The 23,092-nt window shown below is 40.7% G+C and overlaps 1 protein-coding gene across 1 annotated transcript; it reads left to right on the top strand.

Annotated features, from left to right (window-relative positions):
- Window positions 1–1,867: 1,867 nt before the first annotated feature.
- Window positions 1,868–21,921, top strand: DMC1 (DNA meiotic recombinase 1). The gene is made up of 13 exons (XM_066634268.1): window positions 1,868–1,924; window positions 2,218–2,262; window positions 4,010–4,156; window positions 5,644–5,726; window positions 6,840–6,892; window positions 8,551–8,592; window positions 14,301–14,373; window positions 14,633–14,724; window positions 16,145–16,218; window positions 16,315–16,429; window positions 19,363–19,423; window positions 20,713–20,829; window positions 21,852–21,921. The coding sequence occupies exons 1-13, from the start codon at window positions 1,868–1,870 to the stop codon at window positions 21,919–21,921; spliced, it is 1,029 nt and encodes a 342-aa protein (XP_066490365.1).
- The last annotated feature ends 1,171 nt before the right edge of the window (window positions 21,922–23,092 follow it).

Here is a 23,092-nt window from a genome sequence, read left to right as displayed (position 1 = left end):
GAGTGAGGTGGTGAAGTTACCTCAGGAAAATATTTTACCTTTTCCTAAAGATATTTTGAACATTTCTCCCCTACGCTATCATCTGTCATTTCAGTAGCATCTCATTGAATTGAAACTTGAGTGTTAGGGTGGCAGGTGTCATTCTTTTCCTTCAGTTGCAAGCATTTCACATATTTTTTTTCTTCGCTTATAGCAAAGAAAAAAATGGGGGGAAATATCATGATACATTGGTGTGCCGTGAACGATTCACAGGTGTGCCACAGGAGTTTGGAGGAGGGTCATATATTAGTAGGGCTACTGGGGGATGTACCCCCCCTTTCAGGCAGCAAAGTGTGCCTTGTCAGTTGTCAAAAAGCAGACGATGCACCTTTTTTAAGGTGTGTGCACTTTTTCATGTTGCTAGATATATTTTATTTATAATTTTAAAAAGAAAAACAATAAACAAACATCAATACAAAAATACATAAAAATACACAAAAAACAAAAATAGAAAAGAAAAAAGCTATATAGATGATCTCTAACAGTGTAGCAAGAGCAAAGCCAAAAATTCTAATTCCTTACTGCATTTATATTTATAATCTAAATTTCCACCCTTAAGAACATAAGAACAGCCCCGCTGGGTCAGGCCATAGGCCCATCTAGTCCAGCTTCCTGTATTTCACAGTGGCCTACCAAATGCCCCAGGGAGCACACAAGACAGCAAGAGACCTGCATCCTGGTGCCTTCCCTTGCATCTGGCATTCTGACATAACCCATTTCTAAAATGTAAGAACCCTTACAAAAGCTATATCTCCAACACTACCTCTTGTGACCAAATCCAAGGTGAGCCTCGACAATTTTAGCACCTTATCAGTGTGCTGTGAGGTGAAAAATTTTGAAAATTACTGGGATAATTCATACATTTATTTCTGAGGTGGTAAAGTTCACACATGGTGACTTTATGACCGTGTCATGTGGAGAAGTGTTTGACACAGATCCGTGTGAAAATGTCCAAAGTTGGCCACCCCCCATTTCAGTATTAAGAGTCTTCTTTGCCATAGTAGAACTAGTGGCATAGTGAGTAGCAACATTTGAACAATTTTGTGTTTGAATATTTTGATGTTTGCTAATTTTGGCACGAGGATTTCAAATAGGGGTAGTGATGGGGTGAGGATGAGGGCAGATCAGGCCCTCACATGTCGAATCCCAAGTTCTTTCCCAGGCCTGATCTGCCTGCACAAATCAAAGCAGACATTGAGCTGGTGCAGGTCTGAGTTGCCCCATAGCAGTTGCTGAGATCCTGGGCCAAGGGGACATTTGTGCCCTTACCCCAGGGAGACCTCCAGCAGCCAAAAATCCCCTGTGGGATGCAGCCAAAACCACACCAGTGCCTCTACATCACCATGCAGGAGTGTAGGTAGTATTGGGCTGTAAGAGTTTGCTTTCCTATATCACAAATATCTACAAAGACCATGAACCAAAAGGATATCACTGCAGCACTGAGGCACCAAGAATAAACCCTTAAGTTTAATTCCACCTTTCCTCTTCTAACCCTTCTTTTGAAAAGGACTTTCTGAACTATACCTTTCTTTCCACTTAGAAAGGACCCATATCAATATCAATCCTGAACTCCAACTACTCAATCAACAGGTGCAGTCTCTCTATGGATGACATGACTTTCAGCTCTGATAATTTACTTCAGCAGTGTACCTGGCCTATTCAGGCCGAGCTAGAGAGAATTAAAATTGCAATCTTATGATAGCATAATGAGATGTATACTTCAGGTCTACACCAAACAGCATTATGTTCCTGATTGCTTGGGGTGCTCTAACACTCTCTAATTGCTTTCTGCAGTTCTGATTGAAATCTTATTTCATCTTCTGTCATAATGAAGTGTATGGAGGATCAAGTTGTACAGGAAGAACCTGGGTACCAAGATGATGAGGTATGAATGAAAAATGTGTTTTTGAAGGAACACATCCAGCCATGTTGGATATATTCCTCAGAAAGATTACCAAAACTGGAATGAAGAAGCCATAAGATGGTTTGTCCTTGAGTAAACCTAGATTTGTAGATATACATGTATAAGTAATGATTATATACCTATTACACGTAAACTTAAAAATCAGTCTCTGTTCTGGGATAATATACTGTTAGATGGTTGATAGAAGTGAGATATGGATGGGTGCCTATCAAAATAACTAATATTCTGTTGTTGGTGTTTTTACATCCTTTTAGGAATCATTTTTCCAGGACATCGATCTGTTACAGAAGCATGGAATTGTAAGCATACATTGGTAGCAGGTGTTTTCAATATGGGATACCTTTCTCTTTTTCCTTTGGTAGCAAAAGCAGCTTGGGAAACCAATTTAAATTGGAGAAATGGTGCAGTAGAAAAGAGTTAACTCTGCTCCTTCCAAAGCCATGACCTTTTATTCAAACTGAAGGCTTGCATGGTCACTTTTTAGGAAAGAAAAAGACATCAAGAGCTTCTCTTTTATAGCTGTATGTCCCATATAGTTTGGTTCTTACAAATGTTGTGAATATCTTATGTTCTTGGCTAATTCCAGTCATATTGTCTGGTGGTGGACAGAAGCACCTTGGGACAAAAAAGAGTGAGCCCTGCTTCTGTATAGTTAATGCAAACCAGCAGAGCAAGTTTACGTTAATTCAGAGTTGAGACATGTATGAGGCCAACTGAGGCAGGCACCTCAGGCAGCAGATTGGTGGGAGGTACCCACTTCCAACCCCTCACTCATCACCACTGTACTATCTCCTTTTCCCATTTGCTGGATTGTAAAAGGAATGTGGGACAGAGGTGAAAAGACAAAGTAGAGGACTGGGGGTGGGGTGGGTAGAGCATCTCTAGCCCACCACTCTGCAACTGTTACCCCGCACATGTTACCCCGCACATCAGTCTCGTCTGATCTTGGAAGCTAAGCAGAGTCAGGCCTGGTTAGTACTTGGATGGGAGACTGCCTGGGAACACTGGGTGCCATAGGCTTATACCATAGTCTTTCGAGACTGAAGGTTGCCAACCATTACTCCCTTCTCTTCCACACTTCCACTCTGTCTCTGTCTGTTCCTTTCTTCCTTTTTCAATCCAGGGAGTATGAAGAGTAGAGGCTGGCACATCACCCAGGAAGGGAGGACAGCATTTGGCACACCAGCTGAGGTGCCAGGAGGTTTTGAACCAGCTCCTCCTCTGTTATATTACTCCTCTTTGAAAAGAAATCTGTATTCCTAATGTTAATTTCTTACTCAGAATAAATAATACTCAGAATAAATAAGGAATTGGAGAGCAATAGGGACATAAAGCGCATTTGTTGAAGCATTCATTAGTATTAGGCCGCAATCCTAACCTTTCCAGCGCTGGCATAGCTGTGCCAATGGGACATGTGCTGCATCCTGCAGTTGGGTGTCACTCATGAAGTCCTCCTCAAAGTAAGAGAATGTTTGTTCCCTTACCTCAGAGCTGCATTGCCCTTATGTCGGTGCTGGAAAGCACCAACATAAGGGGTTAGGATGGTGCCCTTATTCACATCAGTCTGTGTTAAAAACATTCTTGATCCTTCAAATTTTCCACTGACTGTTATCTGAAAACAATCCACTATCTTGGCACTGCATTTATTAACTTCATTGAGAAATAATGAAATGCCCATTCTCTTCAGGAAAACAAATAATGCCATCCTTGGGTAACTACAGCATTCTGAGACTATCGCTGTTTCAGTTTGGATATAATTAGAACATTCTTATTATGAGCCATGCTGCCCTGTTGTGTAAAGGCTTACCTGAACTTACTGTCCTATATTGATACGAATTACAGTGTGTGTTTCAGAAAAGAGTGTCAGAGAAGCTAAAAAAAATCTATAAAATAGAATTAACATACCAGAACACAATTAACATACCAGAATCAAAAATCCTTCAGAAACCTTCCTCATTATGAGGCACAAGGCTTTAGGGTTGATTACCCTTCCAGATACAGAATTTAATGAGCATCAAGTTCAGATTACATTCACTTCCTTCACAGAATGTGGCTGATATTAAAAAGTTGAAATCGGTGGGAATTTGTACAATTAAAGGAATTCAGATGACAACAAGGCGGGCACTATGCAATGTGAAGGGACTTTCAGAAGCCAAAGTGGAGAAGATTAAAGAAGCAGCCAACAAGCTTATAGTAAGCTAACACTACTGCTATACATTCAGCGATTCTTTGATCATTTCCCACTGCAGCATTAGTATATACTACAGCAATTTTGTAATATTATCAGCCATTGCTCCTTCAAAACACTCTTCTTAAATATTTTGTGACAGTGGATGTGCCTAGCATGCCTTCATTGTCACCCTGTTGACTGTCCTTTTAATTTTTTTGATGTCATGCTAGTGTCTTCATATGCTAAACCAAGGATGTCCAAACTTTTTGGCAGGAGGGCCACATCATCTCTCTGACACTGTGATGGGGGCTGGGAAAAAATAATTAATTTACTTTTAAAATTTGAATAAATTTACATAAATGAATATATTAGAGATGGAATTTATATGAATAAATGAAGCTTTTGTGAGCTATCTCACAATAGCTCAAGGCTTATAAAAGACCTTGTACAAAGCAAGGCTGGCCTTTCCTTTGTTGCTGCTGCTGCTTCAGCAAGCAGTGGAGGGCTCCCTTGGCCCGCAACTTGTGCGAGAGGTCAAAGAGTCGGCCCTCGCACTGACAGTAGTTGCATTGGGCCAGCATGGGCTCCAGCAAGTCTCTGGAGGGCCAGAGGCTCATTGGAGACTAGGGGTTCCCTGCAGGTCAGATTGGGGGTCCCCGAGGGCCACAAATGGCCCCCAGGCCAGAGTTTGGGCATCCTTGTGCTAAACCAGGGGTGCCCAAACCCTGGCCCTGGGGCCACATGCAGCCCTTGAGGCCTCTCAATGCGGCCCTCAGAGAGCCCCCAGTCTCCAATGAGCCTCTGGCCCTCAAGAGATTTGTTGCAGCCTGAACTGGCCCAATGCAACCGCTCGCAGCATGAAGGCGACTGTTTGACCTCTCGCATGAGCTGTGGGATGAGGCCCGGACACAGTGTCAGAGAGCTGATGTGGCCCTCCTGCCAAAAACTTTGGACACCCCTGTGCTAAACCAAGTGATTCTTTGCTGAAAGCAGAAACCTTTGGTCCAATTCCCTTATTATGGTTTGTGGAGCCCACCCACTATGTTTTCTCTGTGGTGAATTCCATACTGTGCCAGGCAGCTGCATGCATTTATTTCACTGCAGGTTAACTGTGAAAGCACACGCCAGGGAAACTGGCTCCCTGCGGTATATTCTTGTGGTAAACACAGGAAAGAAAATGTGTAGCTGCCCCACGTTATAGAGAGCGTTGTGACAACATGTGGCGAATGCATCATGAGTTCCCTATGTCAGTAATCTGAAGTGGACCTATGAATCAGGCAACAGTTATAAAGGTCTCGTACATGACTTCTTAAAAATAAGTAGCAGCCAAATTGTCAGGCTGTCATGATTTTTAGCAAATTCAAGCACAAAAGTGCGTGGCATGAAGGATATCAGAAGTTTTCGCAAAGGACGCTATATTGTCTCTGTTAACTTTCCATTGCACTTTTCAGTGTATCAAGAACTTTAACATACTTAAATCAAAATGTTCTTCACTTTGTACTTTCTCCAGGAACCAGGTTTTCTGACTGCTTTTGAGTACAGTGAGAAGCGGAAGATGGTATTTCATATCAGCACTGGGAGCCAGGAATTTGAGTTAGTAAACAGAAAACTTTATCTTTTGGTTGACTCTTTCTGTGTACGAAGTGTTTGGGTTTGGGCAGGGAGTTGATGAGGTAGGGGGAGTCACTTTGGACCAAATCCTATCCAACTTTCTAGCACTAAAGTACCCATGCCAATGGGGCATCCACTGTATTCTGTGGAGTGAGGCAGTCACAGAGACCTCCTCAAGGAAAGGGAACAAATGTTTGTTTGCTTACCTTGTGGCTGCATTGTTGCTGCATTGGCACTGGATGGTTGGATAGGATTGGGCCCTTAACCACTTTATTTCCAAACCAAATAGTAGTTAAGGATTCTGTTAGATTGGTTACATCTACAAGAATCACAGCATATTTGGAGATTATATTGTTTATTAGGCAAAAAGGAAAAAGAGAAACTCTAGATCAGGGATATCAAACTAGTTTCGTACTGAGGGCCGAAGTTAGCATTCATGGTGCCTCACTGAGGGCTGGAAGTGATATTAAGAAGAAAGTTACATCATAAAGCAGATGATGGCCAGAAATAAGCACTTTTGTTCCAACATAGAAACTGATTAGCTGCAAATGACAGGATATGTGCAGATCATATTTTCAAGATATGAGAGTGCCCAGCATATAACAGGGGGTGAATAAATTGCTTAAGGGGGCCACATTCAGCCTCTGGGCCTTATGTTTGGCACCCTTGCTCTATATACTGGACGTCTGAGCCTCAGAGAGGCCACAAGGTTCCAGTCACGTTTGGAGCAAAGGTGGGCTTCGAAAACCGCAGATTTTGTTATCCGTCATTTTCGGTATATGCAGGGGGTCCAAAACAGAACCCCCACAGATAAAGAGGCTCTACCTGTGTTTCTGAACTAGAAGTTGCTTGTGTCTGAGTGTGTAATTGCTCTAGATCAAAACCCCAGTGGGGGTTTCTGATTCCCCAACATATTTAACCATGAAATGCAATTTCCTGTATGCCAGGAGCCTGCTAATACCACCGACATGCTTTAAAAAAAAAAATCAGAGTCTTTCAACAGAGACATAATTAGAGCACAAATAACTCCTTCACATTATTTTCTTCCTGAGCCTGTTTTGTCTACCTCTTTCTCCCTCCCATCTATTCCTTTAGCAAACTCTTAGGTGGTGGAATTGAAAGCATGGCAATCACTGAAGCCTTTGGAGGTCAGTAACAAAGTGCACGGCAAGTTATGTTCATTTACAGATACAACATTGCATGGTGTGCATGTGGGAAAATGATATTTGCTGGAGTTTTTTATGGGTGGCTATTTGGGATATATGCCCATATTTGTGGGGGGTGTGTTAGGGGGAGGCTATGCCATATTTGTGTGTGGGGGGAGGGGGGTTGGGAACCATTCCTACATATTTAAATGAGTAAAAAGGGTTAAGGAATAATTTGAAGGTACTTTTTTTCCTGAGCACATTTTTTCCCCTTTTAAGTTCCCCATATACTCAAGTGAAAGTAGCTAATAGGTGGATATTTTTAAGATCACTCAAGCATCAGATCACAACCACTCTGCAGAGATGTGGTTCAGTGTGTATGAACGAACAAAGAGGAACTACAGTGAAGTAGCTATGCTGATTATAAATAAAAAATAATGTAATCCTACAGCACAGATGAGAAGTTGCCAAGTGGTAGCCTGCAGACCTGATCAGATTCAAGGACACTTTTATCTGGTCCCTGGCATCCCTCCAAATTTTAATCAATGTATAATTAAAAATACTTGCCCAGTGTAACATATAAGGAATTGGGGAAAAAAAAAGTTTTTGAGTTGTAAGAAATAAATATTTCACACTTAAATGTTAATTTTTAATATTGTGTGCAGCATGAGCATACAAATATTTACCTACATATGTAGGTGATCCATCAACAGGCAGCCCAATCCTGAGCTGCCCAGAGCGCCCAGGCTTGGCGGCACTGAAAAGGGCTCCTGCCAAATCCTGCGCCTCCCATGCTAAAGCACGAGGCTCCTCGGGAGAAGGGGACATTCATCCCCTTCCCCCGAGTAAGGTAAGCAGCCCTGCAATGCTAGAGTAAAGGCACTCGTGTAGGGCACGCAGCCCTGCACAAGCGCCCTGGATCCTGCGGAGCTCAGCTCCTCGGAGGATCCGAGGATCCCGCCCGCCCTTCAGCATGCATCCTCCCCGCCCCTGCCAGCCTCCCCCCTCCCCAGAATGCCTCCCCCATGCCCCCGTTCACACCCCTACCTCCCGTTCCGCAGCTCGGCAGTCCAGGAGACTGCCGAGCCACGGAACCTGGGTCACTGTCCAGCGCTAGCCCAGCACCGGCCGGTGCCGTGCCACCAACCACAGGATTGGGCTCTCAAACTCTTCAGGGTGCCAATACTGTTATAAGGCCCAACCATTTCTGAATCAGTTTGCAATGGAGCATACACTTAAAGTTAATCATCCCATGGAACATGGTCTGCAGAAAAGAGTGGTCCATGAGAATATAGAAATTTGCCATCCCTGATATTGAAGCAACACTGGGATATACAGTGGTTTTAAAGAGTCCTGTGAATGATGTTACAGCTTTCTTTATTCCTGAAAGATAAAATCACACACACAAACACACTTGGAAAAATGTCCTGAGCTGGAATCCTAGCTACATGTACTTGAAAGCTTCATACAAAATTATTGGGACCTTCTTCAAGAAAATTGATGCGGTCTGGCTCCTCTTCCTTTGTGTTCCAACATGCACCTGAATTTCCTGCAAGTGTGGCTTCCATGTTAATCTCAAAGGAGGAGACAGCTAAGACATGAATACATACATGGGGTTGATTATTTATGTAATTTAACAATTTCAATTTTTTTTTAATTAGAATTTCGAACAGGCAAAACTCAACTTGCCCATACTCTTTGTGGTATGTATATAACAGTCATACTGAGAACTGCATCTGTTTTCAAAGTCTTTTTTCAAACATTTGTATTTTCGTTTAAATACAAGTATTTGAAAAATACATGTATTAAATTAATATTTTAAAATTATTACAAGCTTTGAGCAGCTAATAATAAAAATTATCTCACTCATTCATCAAAACCTATTTTCTGAAAATTATTTAAACAAAATATTTAATTTTTAAGTGTTAAAATTTAATAATTTTAAATATTGTTTATTTAATATGTTAAATAAACAAAATTAAATATTTTGTTTAAATAATCTGTAATAAAATATTTCTGCATTAAGATTAGTCTGTATATAGAGTTGAAAATATTCTTATTTTAGCAATAAAAATGAACCAAACAAACTAATGCCATCAGGTATGTTGTTGTATGGTTTGAACATACACCTATATGTTTACATTTGCATTTGAACATATTTGTTTTGAATTTGTTTCTATTTGAACATATTTATTTGAATTTGTTTCTATTTGAACACCTATAGAAACTAGGTGCGATACAGAAAACAAAATCAAAGTTACAAATACTAGGATAGCAGCCAGAAGAGCTTTGCTTCTAATTTCCATTGTCTTTCATCACAGTGGGTTTTTGAGCTCTTTCTTTCAGAGCAGAGACTTTAAAATTAGAAAACTTCCATGTGACATAGTGGAGAATGATCTTTTTGTAACAGCAGGGTGTTATCCAACATCTGTGTTGATAATACTCATTTGGATTTTTATATTATATATATATATATATTTCAAAAGCAAATGGCAGCCCAATCCTAACAAGTGCAGGTGCAGCAGGACTGCAGGGCCTCCGCTGTATTCAGTGCTCTTCAGGAGTAGGCTGGAAGTCTCCTTGAGGTAAGGGGATATTTTCCCCTTACCAGAGTAACATCCCAACGTGCCCTATGTTTGGATCGTCAAACAACCCAGTGTAACACAGGCAGGCCCAGGAGCAGGTTAGGATCGGCAGAGGCCTGCTCCACTAATCCTGTTGCAAGGTCAAAAGCAAAGTTCAAAAGCAAACTCAGTAGGCAAGAGTGGTGATCGTCTGCAAGCTTTATTTCGTTGCCTTCTTTATTTCGTCCCTTCTCAGGGACTCCTTGTCCAAAGCGAAGAGAGCAATTTTCCAGTGTGAGTCTCTCACTTATATTCTATTTTGGCTCCTTTGTTTGAGGAGTCTCACACTTTTCATTGGCTGGGATTTTACATCAGAGATGGGGCTTTCTCAGGATTGGCTAGAGATAACTTTACAAGCATTTAATTGGTTGGTTTCAAGTTACAGGTTTCAAATAAGGCAAAAATGTACATTGAGACATATATAACTTAAAGATTTCAACAACCACTAGGTGGCATTCTTTACTCATTTATTACAGAACTGGCTTTTTGGTATGTCTTGTGCTTATCTGTGACCTTGGCAAGAGCCACCAGTGTTATCTCTAACATTCCTTCTTCCACACACCGTGGGACTCTGTGCCAACATTGTTTAAACCAAGTCCTCTCTAGTTGTGATCCCATATGTGTACCTTAAGGGATGTTTAGTGATGCATAGTGGTGTAATTATATTTATTTAATACAGGAAAACCCACTTCTTATTGTAAAAAGGATTTTAAGAGACCTTTCTCATTCATTTTAACTAAATCCAGCCCCTTCTGTCAGCTTTTAGCTCAGACAGAGGCTCTCATGATGTTTTGCTGATCAGGGGACTTTCCCATAGATTTTGTTTCTGTTATCTTCTGTCTAGCTGGTGTTTGCAGGTGTCTGTATCTCTGTTGTTAGAAATTCTATTTCTGTTTGCCAACAGATAAAAGTTGCATATGCTAAGACTTCCCCATTAAATGTTTCAAACTTGTGTATAACTTTTCAATTTTCCTACTTCTTGGTGCCTGCGGATTACATTGCTATCGCTTTTTGCCCGCATATTGTTGCAAGAGTCTATTTTGAGAAGTTACTTTTTCTTGCTTCCCCGTTTCCTGTTGCAAATTTCTCTGGGAGGCTTACTCCCTTGTTCACATTAAAAGTATCAAGTAGGACTTTGAGTCTACAGAGGAGATACAGAGTTAGGAATGCTTTTGCCCAAGATAAGAGTCTTATCTTTGAGGAGTAACTCTATACCACATTCCAGAGTCTCCCTGTCAGACCCTTTTGATTTTTGGCTGGGAACAGCTTTTCTGCTAAGGCTGCATTCTGAATCACTTTTGTGGCTTTTAATTTAATGGCTTCTACTATTCTGTGTATTTATCCTTCACTCAAACCATTATAACAGCTAAAATTCACTTTAAACTACTATATATTGCCACCAACATTAACTTACACTTTTAAGCAATAATTATTAAGTAAACAAGCATTGTGATTTCTTTGACATGTAACTTTGGTATATTAGCCCCTCCCAGTCTTTAATATATGCATTCAAGACTGTATTTTTGTTTAAAAGGGAACTAATAGAATAATAGGTTTAAATCTGGAAAAAAAGCCTTTTTCTTGCCATGGTTTTCATGGTTCTCTGTTTACAAGCAGGGCTGAAGGTGGAATTTCCCTCCCTATTCAGAGACAGTGGCTTATCCGATGCTTTGGCAGTCTGCCCAGCGACATTCCTTGAGACTATTTTTAACAGCCAGCTTGCAATTTGCAGACAGAGACCAGATAAATGCTTTTTGGTTCTAAACATGTAAGCATGCTAAGCATATAAACATTTTTCCCTATTTCTTAAACATATAAACTAATAATTTGTTTTAAACTAATTTAGCTATAAACACCCATAGCATAGCATAAACATTTGGTTCATTAAGCTAGTAAACATTTGGTTTGTTAGCATAAGTGGCTTTCATGGCCTTGTCTCAATCCCACCCCCTCCCAGGCCTGATCTGGCCCTATTCTGCCCCCCCACCCCAAAACACCCCTCCCAGCCTCTGAATCACCCTCCTGCCACCCCTCCGCTGCCCAGCACAACCTTACCTGCACTGTCTGACTGAAGGCCTGGATACAGCACCAGCAGGGCAGCACAGACCTCCCTGCCTGCACTGTTTATTCTCTAGGTCAGTGGTTCTCACACATTTAGCACTGAGACCCACTTTTTAGAATGAGAATCTCTCGGGACCCACCAGAAGTGATGTCATGACTGGAAGTGTTATCATCAAGCAGAATCATTTTTAACAATCCTAGGCTGCAATCCCGCACTTACACAGGAGTAAGTCCCATTTACTAGCATTGTTAAAGGAATATGTGTAGTAGCTTGTTAAAGTACAGGTCTATAACATTTCCCCAAATGAACTCAACATACCGTGGTAGCATCAAATCTAATATATTAAAAATAAAATATTGAAATAAATGGGAATCCACCTGAAATTGGTTCGCAACCCACCTAGTGGATCCTAACCCACAGTTTGAGAAACTCTGCTGTAGGTGTTGCGACATGCTTTATGGCACATTTGCTACACCCTCTGCAGGGACCACTTCGTTGGAAGATTTACAGTTTAGGATTGGGTTCTTAGTGTCATCAGCAGAGACTTCAGATGATCAGCTTTGACTTAACCCTGCAGGTCACATAGTAAAATTTTGATTAGCTAATAATAAAGATTATCTCACTCATTGATCAAAACTGTACCTGGGGCTTGCCAAAAAGAATCAAGAATAGAGTTGGAAGGGACCTAAAAGGTCATCTAGTCCAACTATTATTCTATTATTTGAGCAGATTACTTGAGATTCTTCTCAGTAATCTGGAAAATTTGCAACTCCTTTGACAGAAGCTGACAGAATGAGCAGGGTAATATGCCATTAGGGCAAATGCTTAAATGCTTAAAAGCCACACTATTTTCATGTAGGGGAAAGCTTAAAAATTAAAAACTGCTCTGCTGAATTGGCAGCTCTGCTAAATGTCAAGGTTGCTACTGGCAAGAGATTAATTTTAGAAGAACAACACATATTTTAGACAAGGATATTCCCTTTGAAAGTAAGGAGGAGGAGAAGATAAGAGGAAGAAATAGAAAATACTAGGGAAACTTCTGCCTTTGAAGGCTCTCTGTTTGAATGGCAAACTAAAACAGATAACAACGAGCAGATGGGTGTTATTTGGCAGAAGAACACCCATCTTAGCAAAGACAGTCTACAGTTTTAAAATTGTTATTCTTTCATGCTTTTTAGAGCAGCTAGAAGCCTTACATTAAAACACTGGAAGAATTGTTTTAGAAGCTGTTTGCTGTTTTCACAGAAGTCTCACAGAAGTGCCAAGGATATCACCATGTTTGCCTGCCAGTTATTCTTCCAAGCTTTAAAATAGTCTTTGTCCTTAAAGTGTAACCAACATATATAGAGATATGGTAGCCATTAGAGGTAAGTTTTAACTGCCTGATTTTATTAAAGCACAGAATAAACCACTATTACTAAACCACAGAAACACACAGAATAGTTAAGAGCTATTTGATTTTATTATTAAAGATGCTGGAGCCTCAGAGTCTGAAATGTAACTCAGATAAGCACAGTTTCCGGCAAACAACCTTGGCAGAGGCAGATGTCTTGGCAAAAGCATTCGCTAAGCCTGTATCTCTGTAGCTTGTAACTCAAAGATAGATAAACTCCTCTTGGCAGAAATATACGGCCAGCCAAACTGGGAAAACACACATATATGCAACATTGTAGTAAGAGAAGTTTTAGTATTATCAGTTGGCAGGCTGAAATAGGGTTTAGCTAGCTGGACACAGACACCTGCAGAGACAAGTTTAGAAAAAGAATACATTTAATTAGATAAGCAAGAACATTCTTGAGAAAGCCTTTGTTTGAGTTGCAACTGAAATGGAGAACATGTGATGTGTTTAAAGGTAAATGGGAGAAGGATTTCTTAAGAGAAATCCTATATGCAGTGAAAGTTTGGCTTGTTTTATGTTAAAATATATGAAAAATCACAAGAAGCTGGCTGAAGCCTTAGCCAGCCACTTCTAGCAAGGATATATACCACTATAGACCCCTTAATTGTACTCAAAGTACATAGAGTAACTGTTAAAAGGTAGTTAAAAGGACCTTGCTTAACAGCGGTTGGCAGAGAGCCCCACAGTGTTTTGCTGAGAACAGGAGAAGGAATGCAGGAGAGATAAGACAGGTGGCTCAAGCAAGGCCATCCTAATCAGGAAGGGAGATGTATGCCAAGAAATAGGTCTGAAGTTCTGCCAAATGGTCAATGCCAGGTCAGTCCTGAATAAAATAAGGTTATAGCACACTCTACTGGTTCTTGAAAACTTTGTATTCAATGTGTTTAATTGTATAATTTTACCTTATTTGGAAATCTGTAACTTGAAGCTCACCTATCAAGTGTCTCTAAGGCTATCTACAGCCTATTAAGCGATAGCCCCATCTATTATGTCAAACTTCAATCAATGGGAAGTTCAAATCTTCAAACAAAGGACCCAAAATGTTATAAAGGGTCTGGTTAAGATTGATACTCGCTCTCAATGCTTTGGACAGGAGTCCCATGAGATGCCCGTTGCTAGCAATGAAATAAAAGCTTGCAGATGATCACCCTTTACTACTGAGTCTTGCTTTTGCACCTTGCAACACCCTTACAGTGAAGTTGGTTCTTATTAGTAGTGAAATATTCCAGATGTATATATTCTGAATGTATGTAGGACATTAAAATATGGTAGGTTGATGGGGTTGCCCCTCTCTTAAATTGATTTTTTTCTTATTGCTCATTATAGTGACAGCCCAGCTGCCAGGAATGGATGGCTACACTGGTGGGAAGATTATCTTTATTGACACAGAAAACACCTTGTATCTTTTCAACAGAATGGGCTGGAATGTTTTCCTAATAATCACAATCCAAACATGTATTTTGTGGTATTAAACTTAAGAAAGGTTTGAGGTTAGGTTCATCCCTGACTTTATGGGGTGTGTGTGTGTGTGAATGAATACAGTCCAATTACTTTATTGTACTGCATGACAACTACTGGCAGGGTTGTCTGCTTGCTTTAGCTACCACATCTCTGAAACCAGATTAGCAAAAGAACTCCTTAACCACAAAACACTTCAGTCGTCCAGACCGCCTTCGTGGCATTGCTGATCACTTCCATGCAGATCACGAAGCAGTTCTTGACAATGTACTGTATGCACGGGCATATACTAGTAAGATTACAACCAAAGACAGCATAAAAACCCCTCTCACTTTTTTCCATCATTCTCAGCTTAGTACAAAGATCACCAGGAATTAGTACAAAGAATCACCAGGATATTTGCAGATTATTTTAAAAATTGCTTCCATTTTTTTATGTTGCATTTCCTGTTTTGCTTTCTTCCACTGCTGTGAAGATGCTCAGGGCAAATGGTCCTAATATATTCCATATAATGGTTTTAATATAAACCACTTTGATATTTTTTAGGAAAGTATCTAAAATGTAATGCATAAAATATATTGTTTTTTTATTGAGAACTCCATTAAGCAATGCATATGATAAAAGTAAATTTAGATTGAACCTTTTTTACCTAATAAGTTTAAGATTGAGGTGTTGTAAGGGCTTACTTACAGGTATACCTGAAAATGCTGAATGGTATAACTCTCCAGAGTGGTATGACCAGATGGCACTTTCTGCTGAAAAGCATATCTGAGCCCATAGTGACCTTTCTAGATTGTAGGCTTTGGGCCAAATCCTATCTAATTTTCCAGAGCTGGTGCAGCCGTGCCAACAGGGCATGCTCTGCGTCCTGCAATAGGGGGGCAGTCATGGAGGCATCCCCAAGGTAAGGGAATGTTTGTTCCCATTCCTTGGGGCTGCATTGTGGCTGCACTAGGGTTGGAAAGTTGAACAGAATTGGGCCCTTTGTTTGTACTAGAAAAAGTGGCATTCACTTTAGAGAAAAAGTAGAATTAAGACAAAGCAAGGCGATTTTGCCTTACGCCAACCATAGTTACACAGGTCTGGATGATTTGAGTTGTTTTCTTCAGGACTCAAATGCATAAAAAGCTGATTTTGGATGTAGGGAAGCCACTGAGAATGCCTATCAGCTGTGTGCTTGTCGGTTTGTGAGAAAACATACGCATGTCACTTTATATATTAAAGTTTGCACATAACTTTTACGTCAACTTTATGGGGAAAATGTACATTAGTTATAGGTAATTTTTGTAACAGGTTTTACAATGAAATGAAATGTAGCATAATATCCTTAGCATAATGTGACATTTCAACAAAGTATATGGCATCATTGACGGTATGCTGCAGAATTCTGAAGGGAGAATTTGGTTGTCCAGTGGGGACAGATAGAGATTATTTATCTTTTCTGATAATGATTAATTTTTTTCCCATCTGTCTAGAAGGACATCAGTGAGAATGATCTGAGAAAAAAGTTCATAGGGTCTTAGGAATATAGATACATACTTCCTAAAGGCTTCAACAAACAGTGTAAAGCAAATGGATGCCATTGCTTTATAATGGAACCTAAGGTCCTACATTCTAAGCAAACCATTTCTGCTCTTTCTTTCTCTTCCATGTTGATTTCAAATTGTGTTTCCTGTTTTGATTATTCTTCCATGGCACTCCCCCCTCACCAGGTGAGCATCAGATGGAGTTGCTTGACTACGTTGCTGCCAAATTCCATGAGGAACCTGGCATCTTCAAACTACTGGTAAATGTTTTCGTCATCTGTTCTGCACTTCTTGGTGTGTATCTTGAATGTTGGACCAGTAGTTTTTCTTCCTTTCTCTTTACCATTACCACACAGATAATAGATTCCATTATGGCGCTATTCCGTGTGGACTTCACTGGTCGCGGGGAGTTGGCTGAAAGACAACAGAAACTTGCTCAGATGCTGTCAAGGCTTCAGAAAATATCAGAAGGTAGGAGACACATTTGAGACCATGTAGAAGACAGACTATTTCAAATGACTTGTAACAATGGGAGTTTTGTTCTGGGCTAATGACAGATAGATCAGGACTATGGTGGTAGTGGGTAGGGTTAAAGTCCCCTGCCCTTACACCATGGTTCTGATTCATAGAAGGTGCACTCTGACTGCTATTCGTTAAAAACAAACACCTAAGCACATTTGGGCTAACTAATGCTTTACACATCAGAGTTTGGGAAAATTTAACCTTGTTAGAAGAAAAGGTGACTTTGGGGAAGCTTAATGGGAAATTTCTCTTATAACAATTTGATCCACTATCTACCAACCAATTGAAGGACCCCAGTTTATCAATTCTAAACCAATGACCTCATTATGTCAAATTTCCAATGTGTTGTTATGCAAATGAAGTTCAGAACATCTTACTGTCAAAATCCCAAGGGTTAAAGAGTCACCTCTATAGACCTGTGGGTGATTAGTTCACAAATCGAACTAGTAGAAACTTTAGGAGAGCACACAAACTAGACTTTAAAGGATAGAAAAAAATATTTTATTTCTAAACAGCAGGGTATTCATGTATTCACCAACTGCATTGCAAGCAAGGAATAATTGTTCTTACCACTAAGCAGTCATATTTACAGGTATGCACAACTGCCTGGCCAGGGCAATGGTAGCTTAGGTGATGGAAAGGTGAAAGATCACTTTTCATGATCTGCCACTTTCTAATGTCCTCTGACGATTTTTCAGATGTGATGAAGTTGGTTTATAACTTACATAGTATTTGGTTTTGTTGTCATGACCCCGCACAGTGTTAGCATAGGGAGGGATTGTGGAGTGATGGCAAAGATATTTATGATTCTGAAAAATTCAGTCTGGATCAGGCTGACAATATACTCTGCCTATTCACCCCCACATGGTGTGAAATGACAGTTTAATCAGCCCCACTTCCTGCTTGGGCCAAGCTTTGGTTCAGTTGAAATCCCAACTGCATCATGATACTTTGCTAACCCATTTTTGCCCAGCTCACAGGTGTACACATTTGAACCCTGTTGCATATATGCAATGTTGGGCAGAAACAGTACTGTTCAAACAGTTTTATGACCAGTGGTTTTCAGATAATGCCTGCTAAAATTCTTCATTGTGTAATTAATGTTCATTCCTCTGTGATAACCACCTCTTTTTTCAGCCTTATCCTCTGGTGCTAAATTCAATTACAGTAATACTTTTTTATATGCACCTTCTTTTAGAACTGTTCGGCTACAGAACTCTTTGTCATGGCTGTGATTCACAGCTAATGTAGCGAATGGAAGCAGTGCATTCTGTGTAGTACTTAGTTAATCAGTGCCAGTTTCTTGCTTAATTGTACAACAGGCAGCCCAATCCTAACCTGCCCTGGAGCAGGTAGGCCAGCAGGCCTGCCCCACATCCAGAGCAGGGTTGGGACCAAAAGCTGCTCAACCCGAGGCAAGAAGAATCACGTCCCTTTACCCTAGGTAAAGCTGCAGCAGCCCCAATGGGACTATTTGGATCTGCACCATCTCAAGTGGTGGTGCAGTTCTGAGCAGCCTAGAGCTGCCCTGGGCTACCTCAGGATAGGATTTGGCATCAGTGCTGGATCCTGGCCCCGCCCCCACTCACCCACCCATGGGCCCACACGTTGCTCTCCCTCCCCCACCACCCCAAAACACCTCTTCCCTGCCTTCCCCATGCCCACACAGAGCCCTGTGCTGACCTAACTCAGCTGGCACGAGCTTACCTGATTCACCGACACAACAGGGCTTGGGGTGGTGTCCAGAGGCTGGCTCATGTCTATGCACCAGCCTACCCCCTCCAGAGTTGGTGAAAAAGTGCTTTATGGTACTTTCGCAACAGTCATCAGCCAGCACAAGGGACTTGCGCCAGCCAAAGTGCGCTTTCCAGCACTGACTTAAGGACAATGCAGCTCCGAGGTAAGGGAACAAACATTCCCTTACTTTGGGGGGGCCTCCGTGAGTGATACCCAACTGCAGGATGCAGCACATGTCCCATTGGCACCGCTATGCCAGTGCTGGAAAGCACTGACATAAGGAGTTAGGATTGCGCCCTAAGTTTCCTTTAACACTGTTTCATGCAGTGCTTAACTGTTGGGGGACATATCCTCCATGCTAGCTGAGGTAAGACTATATAAACAAAAAACCCTTATCTATTCACTCAAACAGCACAATGATTATAATGGTCAAGCCTGTGGCATAGAAACATGATAATAATAAATGCTGCCTTTCAAATGGTGTCAACTGCTTATATTAGAAAAAAGGGAGGCAGGAAAAATTATTTCATGGAAAGATGGGATATATTTATTAGTATTGCAAAGAAAATTTCTGTAACAGTATAAATAATATGACTGATTTTTCATAATATGACAACAAGGGTATAATAAAGGTTTTTATTGTGGAAAGACACATCGTGCGTAGTTTGACCTTGAGAAGACAGGTGTTTGTATGACACTTTTGATAGCACCAGTATTTTCATCAAACATAACATGTTGCCAGGATAGCCAATATGTTAAACTGCCTTCAACTTCGGCTGTGGGAAACCTGTACACAGATCCCCAGTTAGTCACAAATCACTACCTCTCAGCCTAACTTATCCCATGGGAATTCTGTGAGCATAAAATGAGATAATACTATGCTGATTGCCCTGCTTGCCTTAGGAGGGGTATGTTGCATTCTTTAATGACTCAGAGAAAATCTAGAAACAAAAATATGGTTGTTAATTAATCATTAGAATTATTGGACACTGACTTTTGGAATTTTTCAGTCTTATGGAGCTTTTCATAAGCATAATTTCCCAGCTTTACTAGAAAAGTTGGAGAGGTTTCTTAGTTGATTTAACAGAGCAGATGTTCCCTCTATTTGTGCACTCCCTTCCTGTGTGGCTTGTTTCTCACTGCAGAATATAATGTGGCTGTGTTTATGACCAATCAGATGACTGCTGACCCAGGAGCAACTATGACGTAAGCTATTTTTTTCTCCTTATGAACTTCATTAATCATAGAAAAAGGAACTAAGCTAGTAAAGAGAAAGGATCAGGGTAGGTGAAAAGCCATAGGATCCACAGTCATTCTTTAGAATTGGCCAGGAACTTCTGCTTGACTTATTCAAGAAAATGGCTTTACAACTCTGATCTCACACATTGTTGAATTTTGCTGTTTCCCCCCCCTCCTGTTTTCCTGCCACGCTTCATTTCAACAGGAACATACTCTAGTTTTCTTTCAAATGTGTGGAGTAACTGGCATTACATAGATTACTGCTTCTCTCCTGTTACAGTTTTTATTTCTAATGTGCAATATGTGCTTACTGTCAATTTCTAAGCCTTCATATGTGTGATGCTGCACAAAACTGAATACTTATCAAAATACTTCTGGAGCAGAGAGGACTAACTATGCATTATGGGAAATGTACAATATGACTTGGAAGTTTTGGTACGTTTTCCCGGAGGAACCATAAACTGACTTTCAATGGAAGCATTTTTCCCAATCAAGAGATTGTGGGCTGTGTTTGTGATCAAGATTGCTATTGTGGCAGAAGTGTAGTAAAGAAGTGCTGTAAACTCCCTGCAACTGTTCCACCTTGTTTTGTAGTACCCTGGCTGCTCTTTTTCTTTTTAATACCAAAATCAAAATGTTATGCATTTCATCTAATATGTTACCTGCTACAGTAAGGAGAAAGGCAACTTATCATGATGACATAATGATGGAAGGAGGTCAGTGAGGAAAAAAAACAGGTAGGATAAATGATCAGTGGCAGGTTCTCAGATACTCCCAGTTGCCCCTTGCAGCAATCCATTACAGGATGGCTCAACTTACACAGTACAAGTTGTAACAGATCTATACTAAGACAAGAAAGGGCAAAAAGCAGTGGCATATGTAGCCACTATCGGCCATGTACACCATCTAATGCTAGGAGTATCTGTAGAGCCAACAGATCGGCGAGTCTGTGTCGGCTGTGTCTTTTCAAAACCAAAGAAAAAGGCAAGTGTGGAACTAACCACAGTTTACAAGGATGCATCAAGATGTGTTAAACAGGTTCTTTTATGAATTTTGTCCATTCTCTGAGAGGGTTCACTGCAGGTTGGGCCATCAGGACTCTTCAATTGGCAGTTAACCACTACATAGCTAACTCCCCCAAGCTCAAGCACCAAAGCAACTGGCATGATCAGCAGGATGTTGGCTCTACCGTACATGAGGGGGACAGGAGGTTGCTCATCTGTTGTTATTCCAATCATTTTGTCTTTTTGGTTCAGCTTTCAGGCAGACCCAAAGAAGCCCATTGGGGGCCACATCCTTGCACATGCTTCTACAACAAGGATTAGTTTGCGGAAAGGAAGGGGAGAGTTGCGTATTGCCAAGATATATGATAGGTAACATAGAAACTGCATGTTATGGTACATGACACAGATTGTATGACTATCACAGTTTAGTTACTGATTAACTCCGTGTCTACATCAATGTATAGGAAGGTAGAGAAAGTGAATAACTCAGGCATTCTTTGGTGACATTAATGGGAAAAGTTTCCCTGTTTCTTTCTATATCTTTGTATGTGTCTCCTCCTTAACTCCTTCTCCACAACAAATAGTTCACAGTACTTGATTAGGTAAGGCCCAACAATTATAGCAGCAGGAAGAATAGTGGGCCAAGTTTATTCTACCTGAGTGTTTGAAACTAAGGCTCTGAGAATACATATTAGCTCCATGATGATAAAGTGAGTCTGAAGTAAAGCAGAAAAAGATGAGAGATGTATGGAAAAAGGCTGCTTCTTAAATGTCAGTTGGTGTTTTTCAAAACATTCATTGAATGAGAATATCTAAACAAAGCCTCTGCAATGTTAGCGTGCCATTTACCTATGGCCCTATTTTGTGAAGTTGGGATGAAATATAAACATAGGACAACATGGCACGAATCCTTACTGGGCAATCCTGACAAATAAAAGATCTAAAGCAAGGGTGTCAAGCTCATTTCATACAGAGGGCCGAATAGCATTCATGATGCCTGCTGAGGGCCGGAGGTGATGTCATTACACAGGAAGTGACGTCATTAAACAGGTCAAAACCAGAAATAAACACTCTGTTCTCATGTAGGAACTCATTGGCTGCTAATGACAGGGGAGAAAATACAGAAATCTTGATCCTATTTCAAGATATGGGAGAGCCCAATTATCATGTTGGCCACCCTTTCAGCAGTGTCACCTCAGCATTGCTCTGGAGCTGAGAGTCCAAGGGCCAGATAAAAAGCTTCTGGGGGCCGCATCTGGCCCCCAGGCTTTATGTTTGACACCCCTGATCTAAGGTCTAAGAAGTTTGAGAATGACAGCTTTGTTGAACTCATGTATTCATAGGGGGAAGTATTAACTAAGAAAACTGAGGCATTTTTTGTATTCTCTTAGTCCTGAAATGCCTGAAAATGAAGCCACATTTGCAATAACTGCTGGAGGAATTGGAGATGCTAAAGAGTAGGCAGATCTTGGAAGAGAACAACCGAGGCACTCCCACAGTTCCAGTTAACTGTACTAATATGACAGAATTCCTAGTTACTTGATTGTACCAACTTCTGAATGTTCAGCATTAGGGTTTGTTAACATGACCATTAGGAATGTGGTGATGTTTTGAAATCACTAAGAGTGTTGGCCCTGAACAGGTGACAAGCCAGTCATGTGCAGTACTGAATGTTTTTGAAATATATTGGACATAAATATATCCAACGTTATTGGAATATATTAATAATTTACCATTTAAAAAATATATCTGTTACAGGATATTCCACATAAAACACAAACTGCTAAGTGGTGATGGAATTTGTTTGTACTGGAGGAATGGTAATAATTTAAAAAGGTTTTAACATTAAATGAGTTTTATTTGATGGAAGTTGAAATTTTGGTTTTTATTCTGTTTAAAACTGTTCCAGTTTGTCTTTGAAAAACATGAACTACAATACCTTTTTCCTCTGTTTATTACTAACAGTAAGTGGAAGCCCCAAAGGTTTATTCTAGTTGACCTCTTATTCTTCCCTTTCTCTCTGAACAGCTTCCCAACCAACACACAGAGGCACACATGTTTGGTTTCATCCTGCTAGTCAAGGCAATGTGAATGCAAAGAAAGTGTGTTTTATCTAACTGGCATCAGGATAAAGCTAGTTGTCTATCAGAGTTCAGAGTCCAGCTCTTGTCTTAGGGCCCAATCCTATCCAATTTTCCAGTGCCAGTGCAAATGTGTCAATGGGGAGTACACTGCATCCTGTGGTGGGGAGGCAGTCACAATGACCTCCTCAAGGTATGGGAACATTTGTTCCCTTACCTCAGGGCTGCATTGCAGCTGCACCAGTGCTGAAAAGTTGGATAGGATTGGGCCCTTACAGCCAAATCCTATCCACACTTTCCTGGGAGTAAGCCCCTATGACTCCAATGGGACTTACTTCTGAGTAGATATGCATAGGAATGGGCTGTTAATCACCTATGAAACTATGCTCCCTCCAACAGGTATTCAGTGGCACACTGCCTAGCTAATATCCACTGATAGAAAAAATTAATGGAGGATATCCGCCATGGGACTTTATGGCAGCGATTGCCAAACCACAGCTTACTAGCCACATGCAGCTCTTTGACAAGAAGAAGCTCAACCAACATATTTC

This window comes from Tiliqua scincoides, chromosome 7 (genome assembly GCF_035046505.1).
Source record: "Tiliqua scincoides isolate rTilSci1 chromosome 7, rTilSci1.hap2, whole genome shotgun sequence".
NCBI classification, from domain to species: domain Eukaryota; kingdom Metazoa; phylum Chordata; class Lepidosauria; order Squamata; family Scincidae; genus Tiliqua; species Tiliqua scincoides.
The sequence above is the reverse complement of the archived record's forward strand: the minus strand, read 5'-3'. Positions and strand labels throughout refer to the sequence as shown.

What these genes read in the sequence shown, in the direction of transcription:
- DMC1 (XM_066634268.1), top strand. Translation starts at nt 1,868, where the DNA reads ATGAAGTGTATGGAGGATCAAGTTGTACAGGAAGAACCTGGGTACCAA. An exon ending in GTATGCACGGGCATATACTA is followed by an intron (nt 14,725 to 16,144) that starts GTAAGATTACAA and finishes CCCCCTCACCAG; the next exon opens with GTGAGCATCAGATGGAGTTG. An exon ending in GACCCAGGAGCAACTATGAC is followed by an intron (nt 19,424 to 20,712) that starts GTAAGCTATTTT and finishes TTTTTGGTTCAG; the next exon opens with CTTTCAGGCAGACCCAAAGA.